This window comes from Schistocerca serialis, chromosome 2, assembly GCF_023864345.2.
Source record: "Schistocerca serialis cubense isolate TAMUIC-IGC-003099 chromosome 2, iqSchSeri2.2, whole genome shotgun sequence".
NCBI classification, from domain to species: Eukaryota; Metazoa; Arthropoda; class Insecta; order Orthoptera; family Acrididae; genus Schistocerca; species Schistocerca serialis.
In genome coordinates, this window is record NC_064639.1 from 454,434,712 (window position 1) to 454,455,053 (window position 20,342).

At 44.1% G+C, this 20,342-nt stretch overlaps 1 protein-coding gene across 2 annotated transcripts in view; it reads left to right on the forward strand.

Annotated features, from left to right (window-relative positions):
- LOC126457340 (sodium/hydrogen exchanger 9B2-like) overlaps positions 1 to 19,366 on the forward strand; it is a 372,728-nt gene extending 353,362 nt beyond the window's left edge. For both annotated transcript variants that reach the window (XM_050093554.1, XM_050093556.1), the window contains 2 exons: positions 4,426 to 4,527; positions 16,266 to 19,366. In XM_050093554.1, the coding sequence (XP_049949511.1) occupies positions 4,426 to 4,527; positions 16,266 to 16,586 (423 nt within the window). In that variant the 3' untranslated portion in view covers positions 16,587 to 19,366. The remainder of the gene's footprint in view (positions 1 to 4,425; positions 4,528 to 16,265) is intronic.
- The last annotated feature ends 976 nt before the right edge of the window (positions 19,367 to 20,342 follow it).

Consider the following 20,342-nt stretch of genomic DNA (forward strand, 5'->3'; position numbering starts at 1 on the left):
TTCATTACTGGAACTTGACTTCATTACTGGAACTTGACTTCATTACTGGAACTTGACTTCATTACTGGAACTTGACTTCATTACTGGAACTTGACTTCATTACTGGAACTTGACTTCATTACTGGAACTTGACTTCATTACTGGAACTTGACTTCATTACTGGAACTTGACTTCATTACTGGAACTTGACTTCATTACTGGAACTTGACTTCATTACTGGAACTTGACTTCATTACTGGAACTTGACTTCATTACTGGAACTTGACTTCATTACTGGAACTTGACTTCATTACTGGAACTTGACTTCATTACTGGAACTTGACTTCATTACTGGAACTTGACTTCATTACTGGAACTTGACTTCATTACTGGAACTTGACTTCATTACTGGAACTTGACTTCATTACTGGAACTTGACTTCATTACTGGAACTTGACTTCATTACTGGAACTTGACTTCATTACTGGAACTTGACTTCATTACTGGAACTTGACTTCATTACTGGAACTTGACTTCATTACTGGAACTTGACTTCATTACTGGAACTTGACTTCATTACTGGAACTTGACTTCATTACTGGAACTTGACTTCATTACTGGAACTTGACTTCATTACTGGAACTTGACTTCATTACTGGAACTTGACTTCATTACTGGAACTTGACTTCATTACTGGAACTTGACTTCATTACTGGAACTTGACTTCATTACTGGAACTTGACTTCATTACTGGAACTTGACTTCATTACTGGAACTTGACTTCATTACTGGAACTTGACTTCATTACTGGAACTTGACTTCATTACTGGAACTTGACTTCATTACTGGAACTTGACTTCATTACTGGAACTTGACTTCATTACTGGAACTTGACTTCATTACTGGAACTTGACTTCATTACTGGAACTTGACTTCATTACTGGAACTTGACTTCATTACTGGAACTTGACTTCATTACTGGAACTTGACTTCATTACTGGAACTTGACTTCATTACTGGAACTTGACTTCATTACTGGAACTTGACTTCATTACTGGAACTTGACTTCATTACTGGAACTTGACTTCATTACTGGAACTTGACTTCATTACTGGAACTTGACTTCATTACTGGAACTTGACTTCATTACTGGAACTTGACTTCATTACTGGAACTTGACTTCATTACTGGAACTTGACTTCATTACTGGAACTTGACTTCATTACTGGAACTTGACTTCATTACTGGAACTTGACTTCATTACTGGAACTTGACTTCATTACTGGAACTTGACTTCATTACTGGAACTTGACTTCATTACTGGAACTTGACTTCATTACTGGAACTTGACTTCATTACTGGAACTTGACTTCATTACTGGAACTTGACTTCATTACTGGAACTTGACTTCATTACTGGAACTTGACTTCATTACTGGAACTTGACTTCATTACTGGAACTTGACTTCATTACTGGAACTTGACTTCATTACTGGAACTTGACTTCATTACTGGAACTTGACTTCATTACTGGAACTTGACTTCATTACTGGAACTTGACTTCATTACTGGAACTTGACTTCATTACTGGAACTTGACTTCATTACTGGAACTTGACTTCATTACTGGAACTTGACTTCATTACTGGAACTTGACTTCATTACTGGAACTTGACTTCATTACTGGAACTTGACTTCATTACTGGAACTTGACTTCATTACTGGAACTTGACTTCATTACTGGAACTTGACTTCATTACTGGAACTTGACTTCATTACTGGAACTTGACTTCATTACTGGAACTTGACTTCATTACTGGAACTTGACTTCATTACTGGAACTTGACTTCATTACTGGAACTTGACTTCATTACTGGAACTTGACTTCATTACTGGAACTTGACTTCATTACTGGAACTTGACTTCATTACTGGAACTTGACTTCATTACTGGAACTTGACTTCATTACTGGAACTTGACTTCATTACTGGAACTTGACTTCATTACTGGAACTTGACTTCATTACTGGAACTTGACTTCATTACTGGAACTTGACTTCATTACTGGAACTTGACTTCATTACTGGAACTTGACTTCATTACTGGAACTTGACTTCATTACTGGAACTTGACTTCATTACTGGAACTTGACTTCATTACTGGAACTTGACTTCATTACTGGAACTTGACTTCATTACTGGAACTTGACTTCATTACTGGAACTTGACTTCATTACTGGAACTTGACTTCATTACTGGAACTTGACTTCATTACTGGAACTTGACTTCATTACTGGAACTTGACTTCATTACTGGAACTTGACTTCATTACTGGAACTTGACTTCATTACTGGAACTTGACTTCATTACTGGAACTTGACTTCATTACTGGAACTTGACTTCATTACTGGAACTTGACTTCATTACTGGAACTTGACTTCATTACTGGAACTTGACTTCATTACTGGAACTTGACTTCATTACTGGAACTTGACTTCATTACTGGAACTTGACTTCATTACTGGAACTTGACTTCATTACTGGAACTTGACTTCATTACTGGAACTTGACTTCATTACTGGAACTTGACTTCATTACTGGAACTTGACTTCATTACTGGAACTTGACTTCATTACTGGAACTTGACTTCATTACTGGAACTTGACTTCATTACTGGAACTTGACTTCATTACTGGAACTTGACTTCATTACTGGAACTTGACTTCATTACTGGAACTTGACTTCATTACTGGAACTTGACTTCATTACTGGAACTTGACTTCATTACTGGAACTTGACTTCATTACTGGAACTTGACTTCATTACTGGAACTTGACTTCATTACTGGAACTTGACTTCATTACTGGAACTTGACTTCATTACTGGAACTTGACTTCATTACTGGAACTTGACAATAAAAAGGTCTTTATAGAGCTTGAGCTGTGTTAATATCCTGGCAAATAGGATCAGGAAGGAAGTATTTCAAAGTCGTCCTATTATCCAGTTGAAGACACTTCCAACAGCGTAACAAGCTGCATTATTTTCTTGAAAACTTCCATTCTCGCCAATGGAGAACAAAAACATACGATTGACATTCAAAACATCAGTTCGAAAGTAGTATGTCATATCTGCAGAAGACAGAGTCGTCAGATCACTCCGAGTGAAGTGGTTTTGGAAAGGGAGAAACTGTTGACTGCTAAAAACTAAACTTATTCATTGTATATTCTGTTGTATGTTGTCTGAATTTTGTGTACCAATGTGGGCGTAAAGTATATAAATAAATAATGTGACAAAATTTGTCACTGGCGTCATAGGATCTCCAAGTCTTAAGTTTTATAATGTCTGCCTCTGTACCTATTGGCTATTGTTTCAGACTGAGATGAATTGAGGGAGTAGTTGAAGGAGAAATGTGAACGTCAGAGTCTTCTCTCTCTCTCTCTCTCTCTCTCTCTCTCTCTCTCTCTCTCTCTCTCTCTCTCTCTACTCGACTAGGTCACAAGGAGCAAATAAATGCTGTTTCGCAAAGTTATATGGAGCATCCCACAGCGTGCAATGGCAATGTAGAGTACAGACACGTCCACTAAGTGTTTATTTTGCACAGAATGCGTCAACGCTACAAGGGGGTACGTAAGTTAGTAACTAATACAGAAACGCAAAGGAACAGTTTTTATGTAAATCACTGCATGTCGGTTCATACTGATGATGGGGAAATTAATTGTAGCGTTCTTCCGGAACAGGCCACTTCCTTTACCACAATCCCTGCTCTCTCTTCAGTTGACAGACTTTAGCAACTCTGGTTTATGACTGCAGACGTCAAGGGCCCGGGAGAGTGGTGTGCTAAAGGCGCCAGGCCATAGCTGTAGGGACTCCAGCGACCTGTCGGACCGTGTGTGGACACTGCCGACTGCTTGTGGACCCTACCTGCCTGCAGTGATGGAGTGGTTGCTGGCAGGTAGCAGTTGGGGCAATTATGTAGAGGTCTACTGGTCGAACCGTGGACCCGAACATGAACCACCCACACACAAGCGAACTGGTCGAGGCAGACCTCGGCAGACGGGTTGGCAGACTCGTCCGCCTATGTATAGGAGCCTTAACTGTATTACGCTTTATACTGACGTCCCACGAGACCTTAGAAAGACACTGAGGTCTGTAAGCAGCCCTTGGATCACTAGGCCGGACCAGAGAGTTCATTAATTAAATTTAGGAAGTTTCACCACAGGTGTATCATAATACATTACAAAATACTTCATAGGCACATAACTTGTGCGAGGATCGCGTACAATATCTTTACAGATGCCTCGACATACAGGAAGTTTGGAAGCGCAAACTGTGATAGCGACTGAACCAATACAATACAATATGATATGTTTGCAAACTACACCAGAGTCTGCGTCAACACAGTTTTGCTTTAACATAAAATGTTGTTCTTACCTTATTTATTTTCTTGCAGTTAAGACTGTTGATCACGGTAGTGGTGGGAATTGGCAGTAGACTGAACCTGAGAGAGAAGATTTTCGTGGCTTTGGCATGTATGGCCAAGGCGACGGTGCAGGTGAGCTTTTAGTTTCATAATATCATATTAATACAGCGAAGATTCTTACTAATCGTTAGATACTGTTCTCACTGCAAGTAACCGTAAACCAGAATGTGTAATGCATAAATTAATGTGTAGTTAAATGTTCATGTGACAATATAGTGTTTTGTAGATACAAGTCAACAAATACACTTGAGGGTAGTCATTTTCCTGCATTTTCTGTTACATTTTTGAAATAACTTTATTTCATTATTCAGCGATTAGCTAATTTTGTCTCCATGGTTATTATTAAGCTACATCTGTTACATGCATCGCAGTAAAAAAAAACTGAAAGCACATTGCATCATAACACTGATCTGCCAGAACATCATGACCATCTACCTAACAGCCGGATAACAGCGGCGATGCGTCATGGAATGGAAGAAAAACGGCCTTGATAGATCGCTGGGAGTGAATTGGCACCACATGTGCACACACAAGTCACCTAATTACCGTCAATGCCGAGGAAGGGCCAATGAACTCTGGCGCCACGTTCAGTCACATCCAAGACGTGTACAATCGGTTTCAGCTCTGTTGAGTTTGGGGGCCAGCACATCAACTGGAACTCGCTACTTCCTCACACTCCTAGACTTGCGACATGGTGCATTATCTTGCTGAAAAATACCACTGCCGTCAGGAAACATGATCGTCATGATGGGTGTACGTGGTCTGCAACCATTGTAAGGTACTCCTTGGTCATCATGGTGCCTTGAACGAGCTCCACTGGACCTTTGTATGCCCACGTGAATGTTCCCTAGAGCCGCCACCGGGTTGTATCCATCCTGCAATACAGGTGCCATGGAGCTGTTCCTCTTGAAGGCGACGGACTCGCTCCCTCCCATCGGCATGATGAAGAAGAGATCTGGATTCATCAAACCATGCAACGCTCTACAACTGCGCTAACTTCCAGTGCCGATTGTAGTCACGTGTCCCTCCCCGCCCCCCTCTCGTGGTCCACAACTCTTTTATGGACACATGCATGGCGAGCAAGAGCAAGGGATCCTGAGCTCATGCGGCTCTTTCCTTTCCACGCTGCATACCTTGCCCTTCCACATCCCTGACTGTCCGCGATCTTCTCCCCTCCCCCCTCCACCACCCCGCCCCTTCCCTTCCCCTTCTCCCTCTCTTTGGGAGTATGTTTTACGCCTACATCCGGAGACGTACACTTGGGAATGATTGAAGTGGTGTCTCTTCTTTTATGTCTACAGCGTCAAGTATCTACCCTTATTTTGTCCTTCTCTTTCCTCGATTCTTCTCTTTACCTTCTTTTCACTGCGACATTTGAGAATTCTTCTCTTCTCTTTTCTTTTCTTTTCCGCTTCCTTTCCTCTTTTCCGCTTCCTTTCCTCTTTTCCGCTTCCTTTCCTCTTTGCCGCTTCCTTTCCTCTTTGCCGCTTCCTTTCCTCTTTGCCGCTCCCTTTTTCTTTCTTTCCTCCCTGTGTGTGTCTGAAAGCCGACCCGCGCGTAGTCGGTGACTGGATAACGCGTAATTCCCCGCCATGGGTAGATAAGTAAGACACGTACATACCCCTGGTAAAGGCCAGGCCCAGGGAGGGGTAATAAACGAAGCTGGTACCTTCCGAACATGGCGATTGGTCCCTCCATCCGTTTCTGGGGAGCTGTGACCTGAGATGTGGACAATCACCTAAGACAGGAGTGCCCTGAGAGCCACCTCTCCCCCCCCCCCCCCCCCCCCCCCCACTAGGAAGGAGCGCCCCATCAGAGATGCTGGTAACGAAGTGGCACCTTGTTAGAAACAGACAGTGCCCTCCATGCACAAAAATTGTTCTGAACTACACTGCAATTCAACTTCTCTGTCTGGGTGGAATGGCACCGTACTTTAAACTCATAGCTTGGAGTGGTTTATACGAAATCACTCGACGATTATCAACTGGCGATATTCAAAACCACCTGGCTGATCAGGGAGTAACAGCCGTATATCCAGTAGTGAAAAGGGTTGAAAAGGAATTGGTAAAGAGCCTCACTCCCTTCTTGATGTTTGACAGAGTTCAATTTCCATCGAACATTAAAATGGGATATGAGAAAATTTCAGTTTGCCCTTGCATTCCCAACCCTACACGTTGGTATCAGTGTCAGACGTTCAGTCAGTCAGTCAGTCGTGTTCCAAACGGCCAAATGCGTTACCCATGAGCGTGATTGTCCACACCCATCCCCTCCTTGCATCAAGTGTATGGGCGACCACGCTGCTTCCTCAAGAGATTGCCCTGTTTTTAAAGATGAACGAACTGTTCAGGGAATCCGAGTGAAGGAAAAGATGTCTACCTTTGCTGCTCGTAAATTAATCACTAGTAGAAAACCCGCTGTGCTCTCTGCAGGTAAATACAGCACTGTCTTCGCTTCTCCTCGACCTTCTAAGGAGGTAGCCATGCAGACTTGTGATCTCACCTTTAGCGCGACGGTCGTCAGATCGGCCAGCCCAGAGATCGCCTGTTCAACCTCCCCACTATCACCCACTCACTCTAAGGCTCAAACTTCATCAGCTCTTGCTAAATCGCAGGCCCCACAATCGGACACCCTGGCTTCCAAAAAAGAGCCTACTCGTGAAGATTTTTTTTCCATACCCAGATCTCTCAACCATCAACTCCTCCTTCATCTCAACGTCCTGCTTCCAAGAAGGCTCATAAGAAAAACAGTTCCTCTCGTTCTCCGCCACGGTGTATCTCTTCTGCAGTGCCACCCAGCAGTAGCCACCCTCGGTCATCTTCTGTATCGCTGAGCCACACTGCTGGCGGCCGATCAACCAGCCGATCACTGGCGGCAGGAGTTGCCCCCGAACAACCTATGGATTAGGATCTTCTGCGTCTGGCTGAATGCCATTCCACGCCGCCGGCCACCAGCTCTCAGTAGTTCCTGAGTTGATGGCAACTGTGGTGAGGTTTTTCCTTTTTTCGTCCACCCTACATCAATTATCCATTGGAATATCCGCGAAATTCGCTCCAATCGCGATGACTTGCCGATCCTCTTAAGATCCTACTCCCTGGTCATATTCTGTCTTCAGAAAACAAAGCTAAGTCCCCATGATCGCTTTGTCTTCCCTCATTTCCAATCAGTCCAGTTTGATTTCCCCCTGTTGCTGGCGTTCCAGCACATGTGGGACTTACAATTCTTCTCCAAGATACTATCCATTATCACCCAATCCACTTACACAGTTCCTTCCAAGCTGTCGCTGTACGTCTTTCCCTTTCCACAGCCACAACTGCCATCTATGCGCCCAAGACGCTGAAAGTTTCGCCAAGCCGATTGGACACTTTTCTCCCCTCTATCAACAGTTGATGACCGTCAATTTCCTAACATCGACGAACAGGTCACTCATGTTACGGAAGTTATTCTTACAGCCGCGGAACGTTAAATACCTCGTACCTCCCCTTTGCCCGGCGCCCCCCAGTTCCTTGGTGGAACGAGGCGTGCCGTGACGCAATATGTGACCAGAGACATACTCTTCGCGTTTTCCGCCATCGTCCTACGTTGGCCAACTGTATCCGCTATAAGCAGTTACGTGCGCAATGCCGTAGTATCATACGCTATAGCAAGAAGACAAGCTGGGATTTCTTTACCGCCCTTTAATACCTTCATTCCCACATCAGTTGTTGGAGTCTAATCCGACGGATATCCTGCACGTCCAGTTTTTCTCCGACTTCCAGGCTAACTGTCGGACAGGATACCTTAGTGAACCCAGTCGCAATCTCTAACTCATTGGGTCGACACTTCACTGAGATTTCGAGCTCTTCTAATTACACACCAGCCTTTCTCCCGAAGAAATGGGTAGCGGTAGAGCAACCTCTTGATTTTTCCTCTCAAAATCGCGAAAGCTATAATGCCGTTTTTTTTAATGCGGGAACTCGGACATGCACTCTCCTCCTCTCGCTCTTCTGCTCTGGTACTGTATGGTTTTTTTTTTTCTTTCTTTCTTTTTCTCTTCAGTCTTCTGACTGGTTTGATGCGGCCCGCCACGAATTCCTCTCCTGTGCTAAGAGCTTCTCCAATGCCTATCCTATATTCGTCATTCATTTTAAATGTTATCTATGCACTGTGTCAACATACATATAAGCTCTTCATCTCAGAGAAGCACTTGCAAGCTATGTCCTAAATTGTTTGCTGGATGTATTCCAATCTCTGTCTTATTCTACAGCTTTTACCCTCTACTGCTCCCTCTAGGCCATGGAAGTCATTCCCTCATATCTTAACAGAAGTCCTATCATCTTGTCCCTTCTCCTTATCAGTATTTTCCACATGTTCCTTTCCTCTCCGATTCCACACAGAACCTCCTCATTCCTCATTCCTTACCTTATCAATCCACCTAATTTTCAACATTCGTCTGTAGCATCACATCTCAAATGCTTCCATTCTCTTCTGTTCCGCTTTTCGCACTGTCCATGTATCACTACCATACAATGCTGTACTCCAGGCGTACATTCTCAGAAATTTCTTCCTCAAATTATTGATATTAATAAGACTTCTCTTGGCCAGGAATGCCCATTTGGCCATTGCTAGGCTACTTTTGATGTCCTCCTTGCTCCGTCCGTCATTGGCTATTTTACTTCCTAGGTTGCAGAATTCCTTAACATCGTGACCATCGATGCTGATAAGTTTCTCGCTGTTCTCATTTTTACAACTTCTCCTTTCTACAACTTCTCATTACCTTCGCTTTTCTTCGATTTACTCTCAATTCGTACTCTGTACTCATTAGACTGTTCATTCCGTTCAGCAGATCATGTAATTCTTCTTCGCTTTCACTCAGGATAGCAACGTCATCAGCGAATCGTATCATTGATATCCTTTCACCTTGAGTTTTAATTCCGCTCCTGAACCTTTCTTTTATTTCCATCATTGCTTCCTCGATGTACAGACTCAACAGTAGGGGCGAAAGGCCTTTTTAATATGAGCACTTCGTTCTTGGTCGTCCACTCTTATTATTCCCTCTTGGCTGCTGTACATATTGTATATGACCCGACTCTCCCTATGGCTTACCCTTACTTTTTTCAGAATTTCGAACATCTTGCACCATGTTACATTGTCGAACGCTTTTTCCAGGTCGACAAATCCTATGAACGTGTCTTGATTATTCTTTATCTTGCTTACATTACAACCGCAACGTCAGAATTGCCTCTCTCGTGACTTTGCCTTTCCTAAAGCCAAAGCGCATCCTCAATTTTCTCTTCCATTCTTCTGTATATTATTCTTGTAAGCAACTTAATGCATGAGCTGTTAAGCATATTTTGCGATAATACTCGCGCTTGTCATCTCTTGCCGTCTTCGGAATTGTGTGGATGATGCTTTTCCAAAAGTCACGTGGTATGTCGCCAGACTCATACATTCTACACACCAACGTGAATAGTCCTTTTGTTGCCACTTCCTCCAATGATTTTAGAAATTCTGATGGAATGTCATCTATCCTTTCTGCCTTATTCGATCTTAAGTCCTCCAAAGCTCTTTCAAATTCTGATTCTAATACTGGACCCCCAATCTCTTCTAAATCGACTCTTGTTTCTTCTTCTATCACATCAGACAAATCTTCCCCCTCATAAGAGGTTTTCAGTGTATTCTTTCCACCCATCCGCTCTCTCCTCTGTATTTAACAGCGGAATTCCCGTTGCACTCTTAATGTTACCATCCTTGCTTTTAATGTCACCGAAGGTTTTGACTTTCCTGCATTCTGAGTCTGTCCTTCCGATAGTCAATTCTTTTTCGATGTCTTCACATTTTTACTGAAGCCATATCGTCTTAGCTTCCCTGCACTTCCTACTTATTTCATTCCTCAGCGACTTGTATTTCTGTATTCTTGATCTCCCGGAACATTTTTGTACTTCCTCCTTTCATCGATCAGTTGAAGTATTTCTTCTGTTACCCATGGTTTCTTCGCAGTTACCTTCTTTGTACCTAAGTTTTCTTTCCCAACTTCTGTGATGGGCCTTTTTATAAATGCCCATTTTTCTTCAACTATACTGCCTACTGACCTATTCCTTACTGCTGTATCTATAGCCTTAGAGAACTTAAACCGTATCTCGTCATTCCTTAATACTTCCGTATCCCACTTCTTTGCGTATTGATTGTTCCTGACTAATGTCTTAAACTTCCGCTTACTTTTCATCACTACTATATTGTGATCCGAGTCTATATCTGCTCCTGGGTACACCTTATAATCCAGTATCTAATTTCGGAATCCCTCTCTGATCATGATGTAATCTGAAATCTTCCCGTATCACCAGGCCTTTTCCAAGTATACCTCCTCTTCTTGTGATTCGTTGAGTATTAGCTAACCCCTACAATATCTAGATTGAGCCTTTACATTTCACTTTTCAGATTTTCTAGTTTCCCTACCTTGTTCAAGCTTCTGACATTCCACGCCCCGACTCGTAGAACGTTATCCCTTCGGTGATTATTTAACCTTTTTCTCATGATAACCTCCCCCTTGGCAGTCCCCTTCCGGAGATCCGAATGCGGGACTATTCCGGAATCTCATGACACTTCAATTACAGGCCACCTGTCCTGTGAATACACGTTAGTCTTTAATGCAGTGATTTCCATTGCCTTCTGCATCCTCATGCCGTTGATCATTGCTGATTCTTCCGCCTTTGGGGGCAGTTTCCCACCCCTAGGGCGAGAATGCCCTAAATCTCTGTCCGCTCCTCCACCCTCTTTGACAAGGCCGTTGGCAGAATGACGGTGACTTCTTATGCCGGCCGCCAGTGCTGATTATTAATTTAGGCAGCGGCGGGATTCGAACCCGAGACAGAAGACGCTTTGATTATGAATCAAAGACGCTACCCCTAGACCGCGGTATCCGCGTTCAAATGTTGCTGCGACTATCATATCCTAATCTGTGCTATCTCCTTCGCCTTTATAATAGACTTTGGGTCGACAGTACCTTTCCAAGATGATGACGGGAAGCTATCGTCATTCCTGTTCTGAAACCTGGGAAACCCTCCAGCTATCCCCTAATCTCTCTCACGAGTAGTGTTTGTAATGCTTTGGAGCGTATGGTAAATTGCCGCTTAGGCTGGTGGCTGGAGTCCCGAAACCTTTTAACAACAGCCCAATGCGGTTTCCGAAAGCATCGTTCCACAGTTGACCATCACTATTTATATAATGAACAATTTTCTCAGGAAACACTAAACGGTAGCTATATTTTTTGATCTGAAGAGGGCATACGATACCTGTTGGAGGATAGGCATCCTCCGCACACTGTTCTCTTGGGGCTTTCGAGGTCGGCTACACCTTTTCATCGATAAATTTATGACAGAGCACATTTAAGGTGCGGGTGAACACTATCGCATACTTTCTCCTAAGAAAACGGGGTGCTCCAGGGCTCTGTGCTAAGTGTTGTATTGCTTGTCATCGCCATAAATCCAATTATGGACCGAGCGAGGTGGCGCAGTGGTTAGCACACTGGACTCTCATTCGGGAGGACGACGGTTCAATCCCGTCTCCAGCCATCCTGATTTAGGTTTTCCGTGATTTCCCTAAATCGTTTCAGGCAAATGCCGGGATGGTTTCTTTGAAAGGGCACGGCCGATTTCCTTCCCCATCCTTCCCTAACCCGAGCTTGCGCTCCGTCTCTAATGACCTCGTTGTCGATGGGACGTTAAAAAACAACACTAACCTAACCAATTATGGATTGTCTCCTTCCCGATGTCTTGGGCTCCCTCATTGTCGACGATTTTGCAATCTTCTACTGCTCTCAACTGACCAGCCTTCTTGAACGTCGTCTTCAAGGATGTCTCGATCGCCTCCACTCATGAAGCATCAAAACCAGCTTCCGATTTTCTCCCAGTAAGACTGTCTGTGTAAATTTTTAGCGTCGAACATGAGTTTCATTCCCCTTCCCTACAACTAGGCCCTGTTGACCTTCCATTCGCGGACGTAGCCAAAGTCTTAGGAGTTGTGTTTGACAGAAAACCGTGCTGGTCTTCCCACGTTTTATATCTTTCGGCATGCTGTCTGGGATCCCTCAACACACTCCGTGTTCTGAGTGGTACCTCCTGGGGAGCAGATGGAGTGTTCCTCCTCCGCCTATATCGAGCCTTAGTGCGCTCCAAATTGGACTATGGAAGCTTCGTTTACTCCACTGCACGGCCGTCTATTCTTCGGCGTCTAGATTCTGTCCACCACTGTGGACTGCGTTTTGCGTCCATGGAGAGCCTTTATGCTGAGACTGCTGAACCTCCGCTGTCCAATCAGCGATCTGTCCTGAGTCATTACACTAGTCATGTCTTCCATGCCTGCTCATCCAGCCCATGCCATTATTTTCGACGCGTCCTTGGATTTAGGCTATGCAGGCAGCCCTTCCTCTTGACTATCACCGGGAGTCTGCTTCCATCAACTGCTATATTCACTTTCCTTCCAATTTCCTAAAACTTTGTTGGCAAATTGGGGTACGACGCCAACTTGACTTCACCCACGGACCTGCCTTCTCCATGACCTTTGTCCGCTTCCCAAGGGTAGTTTCGCTTCCATTGCTGTTGCTTTAAATTCCTGTTTTTACCCTTCACTAGGCCACAGAATGGGCGTTTATGACTGTAACTGTTTTGCGCCCTAAAACCATAACCTAAAAGTATCCGTTTCAGTCATAGTTCCCAATGTTGTAGCGAGTCCAGTGTGCTGACTCAAGCATAGGTCGTCAGCTGCGGAGGCCTATCGTTAGAAGTGGTCCGTGCACTCTGTGTTCAGACACGCTTGTAGTCTGCCCAGCACCAGTCTGATGTTAGTTCAGCCACAGTTGTCGCCTTTCCTGTTTTACCAGTCTGCCCAGCCTACGACGTCCGACATCTGTATTGGGGCATGTCCAAAGGAACTTTGCACAGTAATCAGAATAACACAGGCACTGCAATATCTTATTATCTCCTGATACCGAGCAAACGACTTTAAAGTACAATGTCTGATCTGTACGGGGATAAACATAATGGATGTGTGAGTACAGATCGTAGATGCTTGGTCGACGACATATGGAAGTTTGGGTCTGGTAGTGAGTCGTACACGAATAGCCAAATGGTAAGGAAACCTCTCGCGAGTCCCGGTCCAGCACAACTTTTCATTGTCGTCATTCCATTTGACAGCTCATAATAGTCCTTATTCGCAATTGAGGATTCATTTGATGTGCATTCTAAAGAGTGGTGGCCAACCAACCCTCACGACGTCTGAACATGTTTCCACCTTGGTTTCGCCATGTGTTGAAGACACCACATTACTCCTCGGACACCGAACAAGTCGTGCAACTCTTTTCGCATTCGGGAGGACGACGGTTCAATCCCGCGTCCGGCCATCCTGATTTAGGTTTTCCGTGATTTCCCTAAATCGCTCCAGGCAAATGCCGGGATGGTCCTTTGAAAGGACACGGACGAATTCCTTCCCTGTCTTTCCCTAATCCGATGAGACTGATGACTTCGCTGTTTGGTCTCTTCCCCCAAACAACCCAACCCAAGTCGTGCAGTTCCCAAAATTCTAGTGTTGAGCCTCTGGGCCATCAGTCTACCCTTGATCGTACGCAGATCGCGTACCATCCCCATTCTACACACAGACAGCACTCTCACTGATACTACATGCACATTGCGTCTGTCTGACTAGCAATCATTCCTCGCCATGTAACGCTGTTATCGCCTGGGCGTGTTGACATCGATAGTAGGCGTGTGGTCATAATGTTCTTGTTGACCAGCGTTAAGTATCAGTTTAAGCTATTATTTGATATGTATTTCATTTTCAATATGCAAGAACGGAAGGAAGGAAGGAAGGAAGGAAGGAAGGAAGGAAGGAAGGAAGAATTCGCTTCTCAAGTAGATCAGACCTGAAGCTTTTTTTTTTTTTTTTTTTTTTCAAAACTATCTCTGACTAGTAAATTTTATACCCCATACGTCAATTCCCACTGTTCGTTATAAAAATTGGGAAAAAAATTTGTCATTTTTTGGAGTCTTGTTTTCGGTCCGTTCTGACATTTGACAAGGAGACACAAGGTGCAATTAAGTTTAATTACGAGTCGACATAATGTGAGTGAACACTGTTCGTAAGCCGGCCGTTGTGGCCGAGCGGTTCTAGGCGCTTCAGTCCGGAACAGTGCTGCTGCAACGGTCGCAGGTTCGAATCCGGCCTCGGGCACGGATGTGTGTGATGTCCTTAGGTTTAAGTAGTTCTAAGTCTAGGGGACTGATGACCTCAGATGTTAAGTCCCATAGTGCTCAGAGCCATTTGAACACTGTTCGTAAGTCATACAATGAAGGCTTTCACGACAAGATGGTACTGTTGTTCATAATTCTTCCGGGTTATATGGCCGTGGTCCATGGAATTCTTCTATTCCTAACGTTTCGTCCAATACTACGTAGGACATCCTCAGAGGTAGGGCTGGTCCTGCTGAGTCCTGCCGACTGACGAGTCGGACTAGATGGTCTGATGGGTATTGAACCCCAGTGGTCAAAGGATCGGATCTAATTTGATCCCTGCCTTTTGTCTGATGATAGTGGTAACGAACTGATGGGATTAAAGGGTCTTGAATCTGTGTATAACTTGGATCGGGCGTCGGAGAACGGCCTAAATACCGAGGAAAGCGGGCGTGGTCTAGCTTGCACATAGTAGCAGAGAGAAAACTAGTCAAAGATAAAATGTAACTATCGATGATCATCATCATCAGTTATCTGCTATATTAGCAGGTCCTTTGCCTCTCCATTTTCTGCGATCCATTGCTTCCTTCTTAAGGCTGCTGTATGTTATACTGTCCATCATGTCATCCAGTATCTGGAATCTCTTCCTTCCTCGCTTCCTTTTCCCTTCTACATAACCTTCTAAAACTGTTTTTATGAGTCCGTCATTCTTTCTTAATATATGCCCAATCCAATTTCTTTTTCTTCTCTTTATTACATCTAGTAACTCTTTTCTCTCCCACTCTTCTCAGTACCTCTTCATTTTTTACTCTGTCCATCCAACTTATTCTTTCCATCTAACTTTTTCTTGCCATCTTCCGCCATGTCCAGATCTCAAAAGCCTCCAGCCTTTCTCTGTCGTTTTTCCTCATAGTCCATGTTTCAGCACCATATAGAAGAACACTCCATACAAGACATTATATGAGTCTTTGAGTTCTCTGTCCGGACTGCTGCAGAAAATTCTCCTTCTTATAAAACGCCTCTTTTGCCATTGCTATCCTTGTTTTAATTTCTGTGGTGCGCTTCCAGTCGGTGTCTATCCTGCTTCCAAGATACTTAAAATTTTGCACCTCTTCTAGTATTTCTCCATTCAGCATAAGTTTTATTTCGTTATTTCCTCCTAGTGCCAATACTTTTGTTTTATTTGTGTTAATTTTCATTCCATATTTTTTCCGTTAGTTGCAATGGTGTCCACCAAATTCTGTAATTCTTTTTCCCCTGTGGCTGGAAGGACCATGTCATTAGCAAATCTCAAACACTCTACTCTTCTTCCTCCAATTTCTACTCCTTTCTCATCTAATGAGCATTGGTCAATCATATTTTCCAAGTAGAAGTTGAAAAGAGTAAGTGATAAACAGTATCCTTGTCTTACTCCTTTTCCTAGTCTGATCCAGTTTGTACTTTCTCCTCTCACTTTAACTGAAATATCGATAATAGTCCGTCATAGATAAAAATCACTTAGGAATAGAATAATTCCATGGACCAAGGCCATATAACCCGGAAGAATTATCAACAACTGTTCGTAAGTGTCGGTTGTTTCCGAAATGAGACGCGTGGTGTGGTGTCGGGCAGGCGGCGCTGTGCTCGCAGCCTCTGGAGAAGGTGAAGGAGACCGGCGGCACGGAGGAGGAGCTGACGTGGGGGCAGCTGACGCAGACGACGTGCGTGCTGTCCATCCTGCTGACGGCGCCGCTGGGCGCCGTGCTCATCATGCTGTCCGGGCCGCGCCTGCTGCGCCGCCTCGCCACGCCGCCGCCAGAGGGCTGGAGGCGCAGCGCGCGGCCCTCGCTGCGCGACATCTCCATCATCGACGAGGAGGAGGCGGCCGAGAACGACGCAGACGCCGTCAGCGAGCTGGGCTCCACCGCCGGCTCGCCCCGGCACGACACGTAGCGGCCGCTGCCCTCCCCTCCCCACTCCACCCGTCTCTGCGCTCGGGACGACTGCGGCTCGCCAAAACATGCTCAGGTCTCACCATTGGTGGTCGCGCTCCTTCGCTTTCCGCCGTCAACGCATTCCTCGCTCCTGCGAACCTCTTCTACTTCCTCTCGTGCTTCGCAAAGTGTTAACGCGACCAGCACGACATTTCCACCGGAACTGCCTAAGAGAGAAACTGACAGTCAACGGAACTCTTGGTGGGAGAGCATGATCAAACCCAGCGCGCTCTGTCTTGCAGCTGCGGTAGTCAGTCAGTCACGAAAGAGAGCCGCACAGGACGCGGCGTGGATATTAATTCTAGCTTTTCTGGTTCCGAAACTACAGCCGTGCCACGCGTATGGAGCTTCAGTAGTGTGTTCTTGATATCTGGAAACGTGTTTTGCTCCGTGCATGAACGAAGCGTCCGTTCTGTAGTGTTCGCGGCTTAAAACTACTACTCGCAACAAACTTCATAACACACTAAAAGCACATTTAAAGTCAACACTGACTGCAATCTTCAAAACAAAGCTCTCATAGAGTGAACAGATGTCTGAAACTGAGACATCTCAGTTATGCTGAAAGACCCTAAATTCGTCCGTCCTCGATCGTAAAGACGACCTCACAGACGCTTGTATAGTGTTCTTCTTGGAGGACAGATACGCCCTAACAAGCTGACGTAACCCATAGAGAATTTGGACCAACATATCTGCCACCGCACTCCAGTTGTCTGTTAGCATCTGTCCTACTATTTGTTACCGTCAGACTCAAATACCGACCATATCCGGAGATAGTCTGCAGGCCACTGACCATTGGCATGCACAAAATTTCTTAGACCCTAAACATATCATACAGTCTACAGTCATAATGATCACATTCTAACAACATATGGAGTCGTATCTCCTCCACCCCCCCCCCCCCCCCCAAATCCAACCTCCCAAAAAAAAGGCAGTAGCTAGATTACATATCCATAACAAGTTACACGTCTCCCCTACAGATCAATAAAGTACTATTGTCTGAGGACATTCAGCAGAAAATCCGTAAACGGAGTACATGTCAATATTTAGCCTCCACACTACTAAGAGACAGCGTCCAGTCATAACGAAAACATTTGCCAGATCGTCTTACATCACATTTATTCATCACACTCCTACATCCACACGACGTAAACAGTTTTACACACAACACCGATTACATTGTCACTGGACGGCCAGATTCATGTCTACTAATATACGTAAGTCACCCATGTTAGGCTTTTACAGGTACAGTGACGAAATATTTATTTCAACCTACAGATACCACCGTTTGTATTATTTTGAAGTCGAAGCCGTCATTGCTAACACATATCCTAAGGTCAGTCTGTCTGTACAGTAGTTATAATTATGAAATCCTTCTGGTAGTCTGTCAAAAATCGACCTGAACGACGCTCCGGACATTAAGAGAACGCGGCTGAGTATCAACTGCAGCTATATAGATAGCTTCATTGCAGATAATGATTATCCTTGCCTAACAACGGTAAGATATTACAGTCGCGGCCATCATTTTAGACACCACGATGCTGTTAACCAAACGGATAGCCCCGAGACATTTGATATGACACTACCTACAGAGGACGATGAGCCATGGCAGCTGACCCCAGACCATCTTATTTCCTTGATGTCAACGTATAAATGACACCACTGAAAACGTCCATTACAATGACATCACAACAGACAGATGCTAACCGTAAAATATTAATAAATGGAAGAACGACTGCTTGGTTCTCCTCACAACCAACGTTACACCAATATAAAGACTGGCTTCGCTGGGGTTCTCCTACAGAGCGACCTCAGTACATGTGCAAATAGACTGTCACGTTGACAGTAACTTTAGAGTGCTGTCCGCTACGCTGCATACGGAGAGCTCGTGAGCTCAGCTACGAACGATGTGCCAAGAAACCTGAGCATGTTTTGTTATTCCCTTTGCATCAGCCGCACGAAATTTAAGGTATATTAAAAGTTTCTACTGTGATGGTGATTTTGTTCCAAGGAGAGCACACTCTACGGATAAGTTGCCTTTAAAGTAGTTTCTGCCACGTGACTGAACAGATCTTTCCAGTTAAGTTTCATGTCTTCGCGTCTCACATACTCTCACCTACACAATGCCTTCTATATTTTCATTTAATTTTTCTTTAGTCTTCTAGTTAACTTTTCTCGTCTCCTCCCCTACCGTTCCTTTGTTCTCTCTTTGGACGCAGAGGCAAAAACGTCGGTCATATGCCAAAGAATGACCTCTTTCATTCTGTTACCGCCAACCAACCATTTTGAAACAAGCTAAAAATGTTTGCGGCTATTAACAAAAGGTGTTACATTACACTGTTATGTATAGTGTAATATATGAACTGCTCTTCCACTATTATTCCTGGATGTACAATGGAAAGTGCTACAGTCTACCAGTGCAGTATTTACAAAGCTGAATTCAGGTGCTTATTAAACTGATAATTGTGGACGTCACAATTTTTATGTAGACACGGAAATGTCACTATGTATGTGATGTAGTGAATTAGTTCACTACTTACCTTATTTTTATGTAAATAGCTACAAAACTATATTGTATAAAGGGACCTATTTATATGTAACATTGGTCTAGTGATTTTTCTATTCCTGTAAAGTACTGTAACGTGGTGTATATGTTGTGTTGCACGATATGCTTCACACTAGAGCCATTCAAAAACCAGATAAGTTGGCATATTTGAATATTAATAAAAAGTTGTAACATTTTTTGTCTACTTCTAATTATTCCCGAAGACCATCACACTTCCTTTGCCAGCTAACGTGTACATTGCGTCAGGACACATTTCTGACAGAAGAAATCACCGCATTACCTGTAGCGTCAACAGATGATAATATGATTGCTGTATACAGTAAGTTGTGTATTCCGGTTTGTCAAGGTTGCACCACTAAGAAGAAACTGTACAAAAGGTTGATACAGATGTTTCAAGACTGGTGAGAAGAGCAAACTAAAGCCTCAATCCAGCCACTAACACAAAATTAATATTAGATGCGAAGCTGACGAGAGGGCCTCTACAATACGTATTGGCATCGTATCAAAGGGCATTAGAGGGTCGTTTTAGATACCTTGCCAGGATGCTTCTATACCTGTTCATAATTCATTGCCAGTAGTTGTTGGGTGACTGTGTTAGGCCACGAGTTGCTCCCCTCTCTCAAAGTAATCATTATTGCCTCACAGACTGAAATCATGTCCTTCACGCCGTACCTGCCTCTAATGATTTCGATGTCGACGGGACGTCGAACCGTAAGCTTCCTTTTTCACACCATAAGCGCACACTTCTTGCTATGTGTGGTAAAAAGTCTAAAGCTGAGGTACGCATTAAACGTAGAGGCACTCACTTGCCACTTGCCCATTTCACACACTCCGTGTTTCGTCTTCCACTGCCCTTTCACAGCCCGTTCTACTACAAAACAACAGTTAATGGGGGGCCATTATTCCGCAGTAGCTCTAGATGAGCTGTCGAGTTAAGATCACGTCCTAAAACTAAATCTAACCAGAAACCGATGTCTGTGATCTTGCACAATCGTGAAGCAAATAGCACGCTGAATTAAGGACGCGAAATTCGAGAGCATGTTTCGAGAATTTCTTTTCAGTAAGCATTTTTCACAAGTCTCGAACCGATAAATTCACTTACTACGTCTCCAATTCGTGATACCTAAGTATAGGCTTCTATCTTTCCAAATG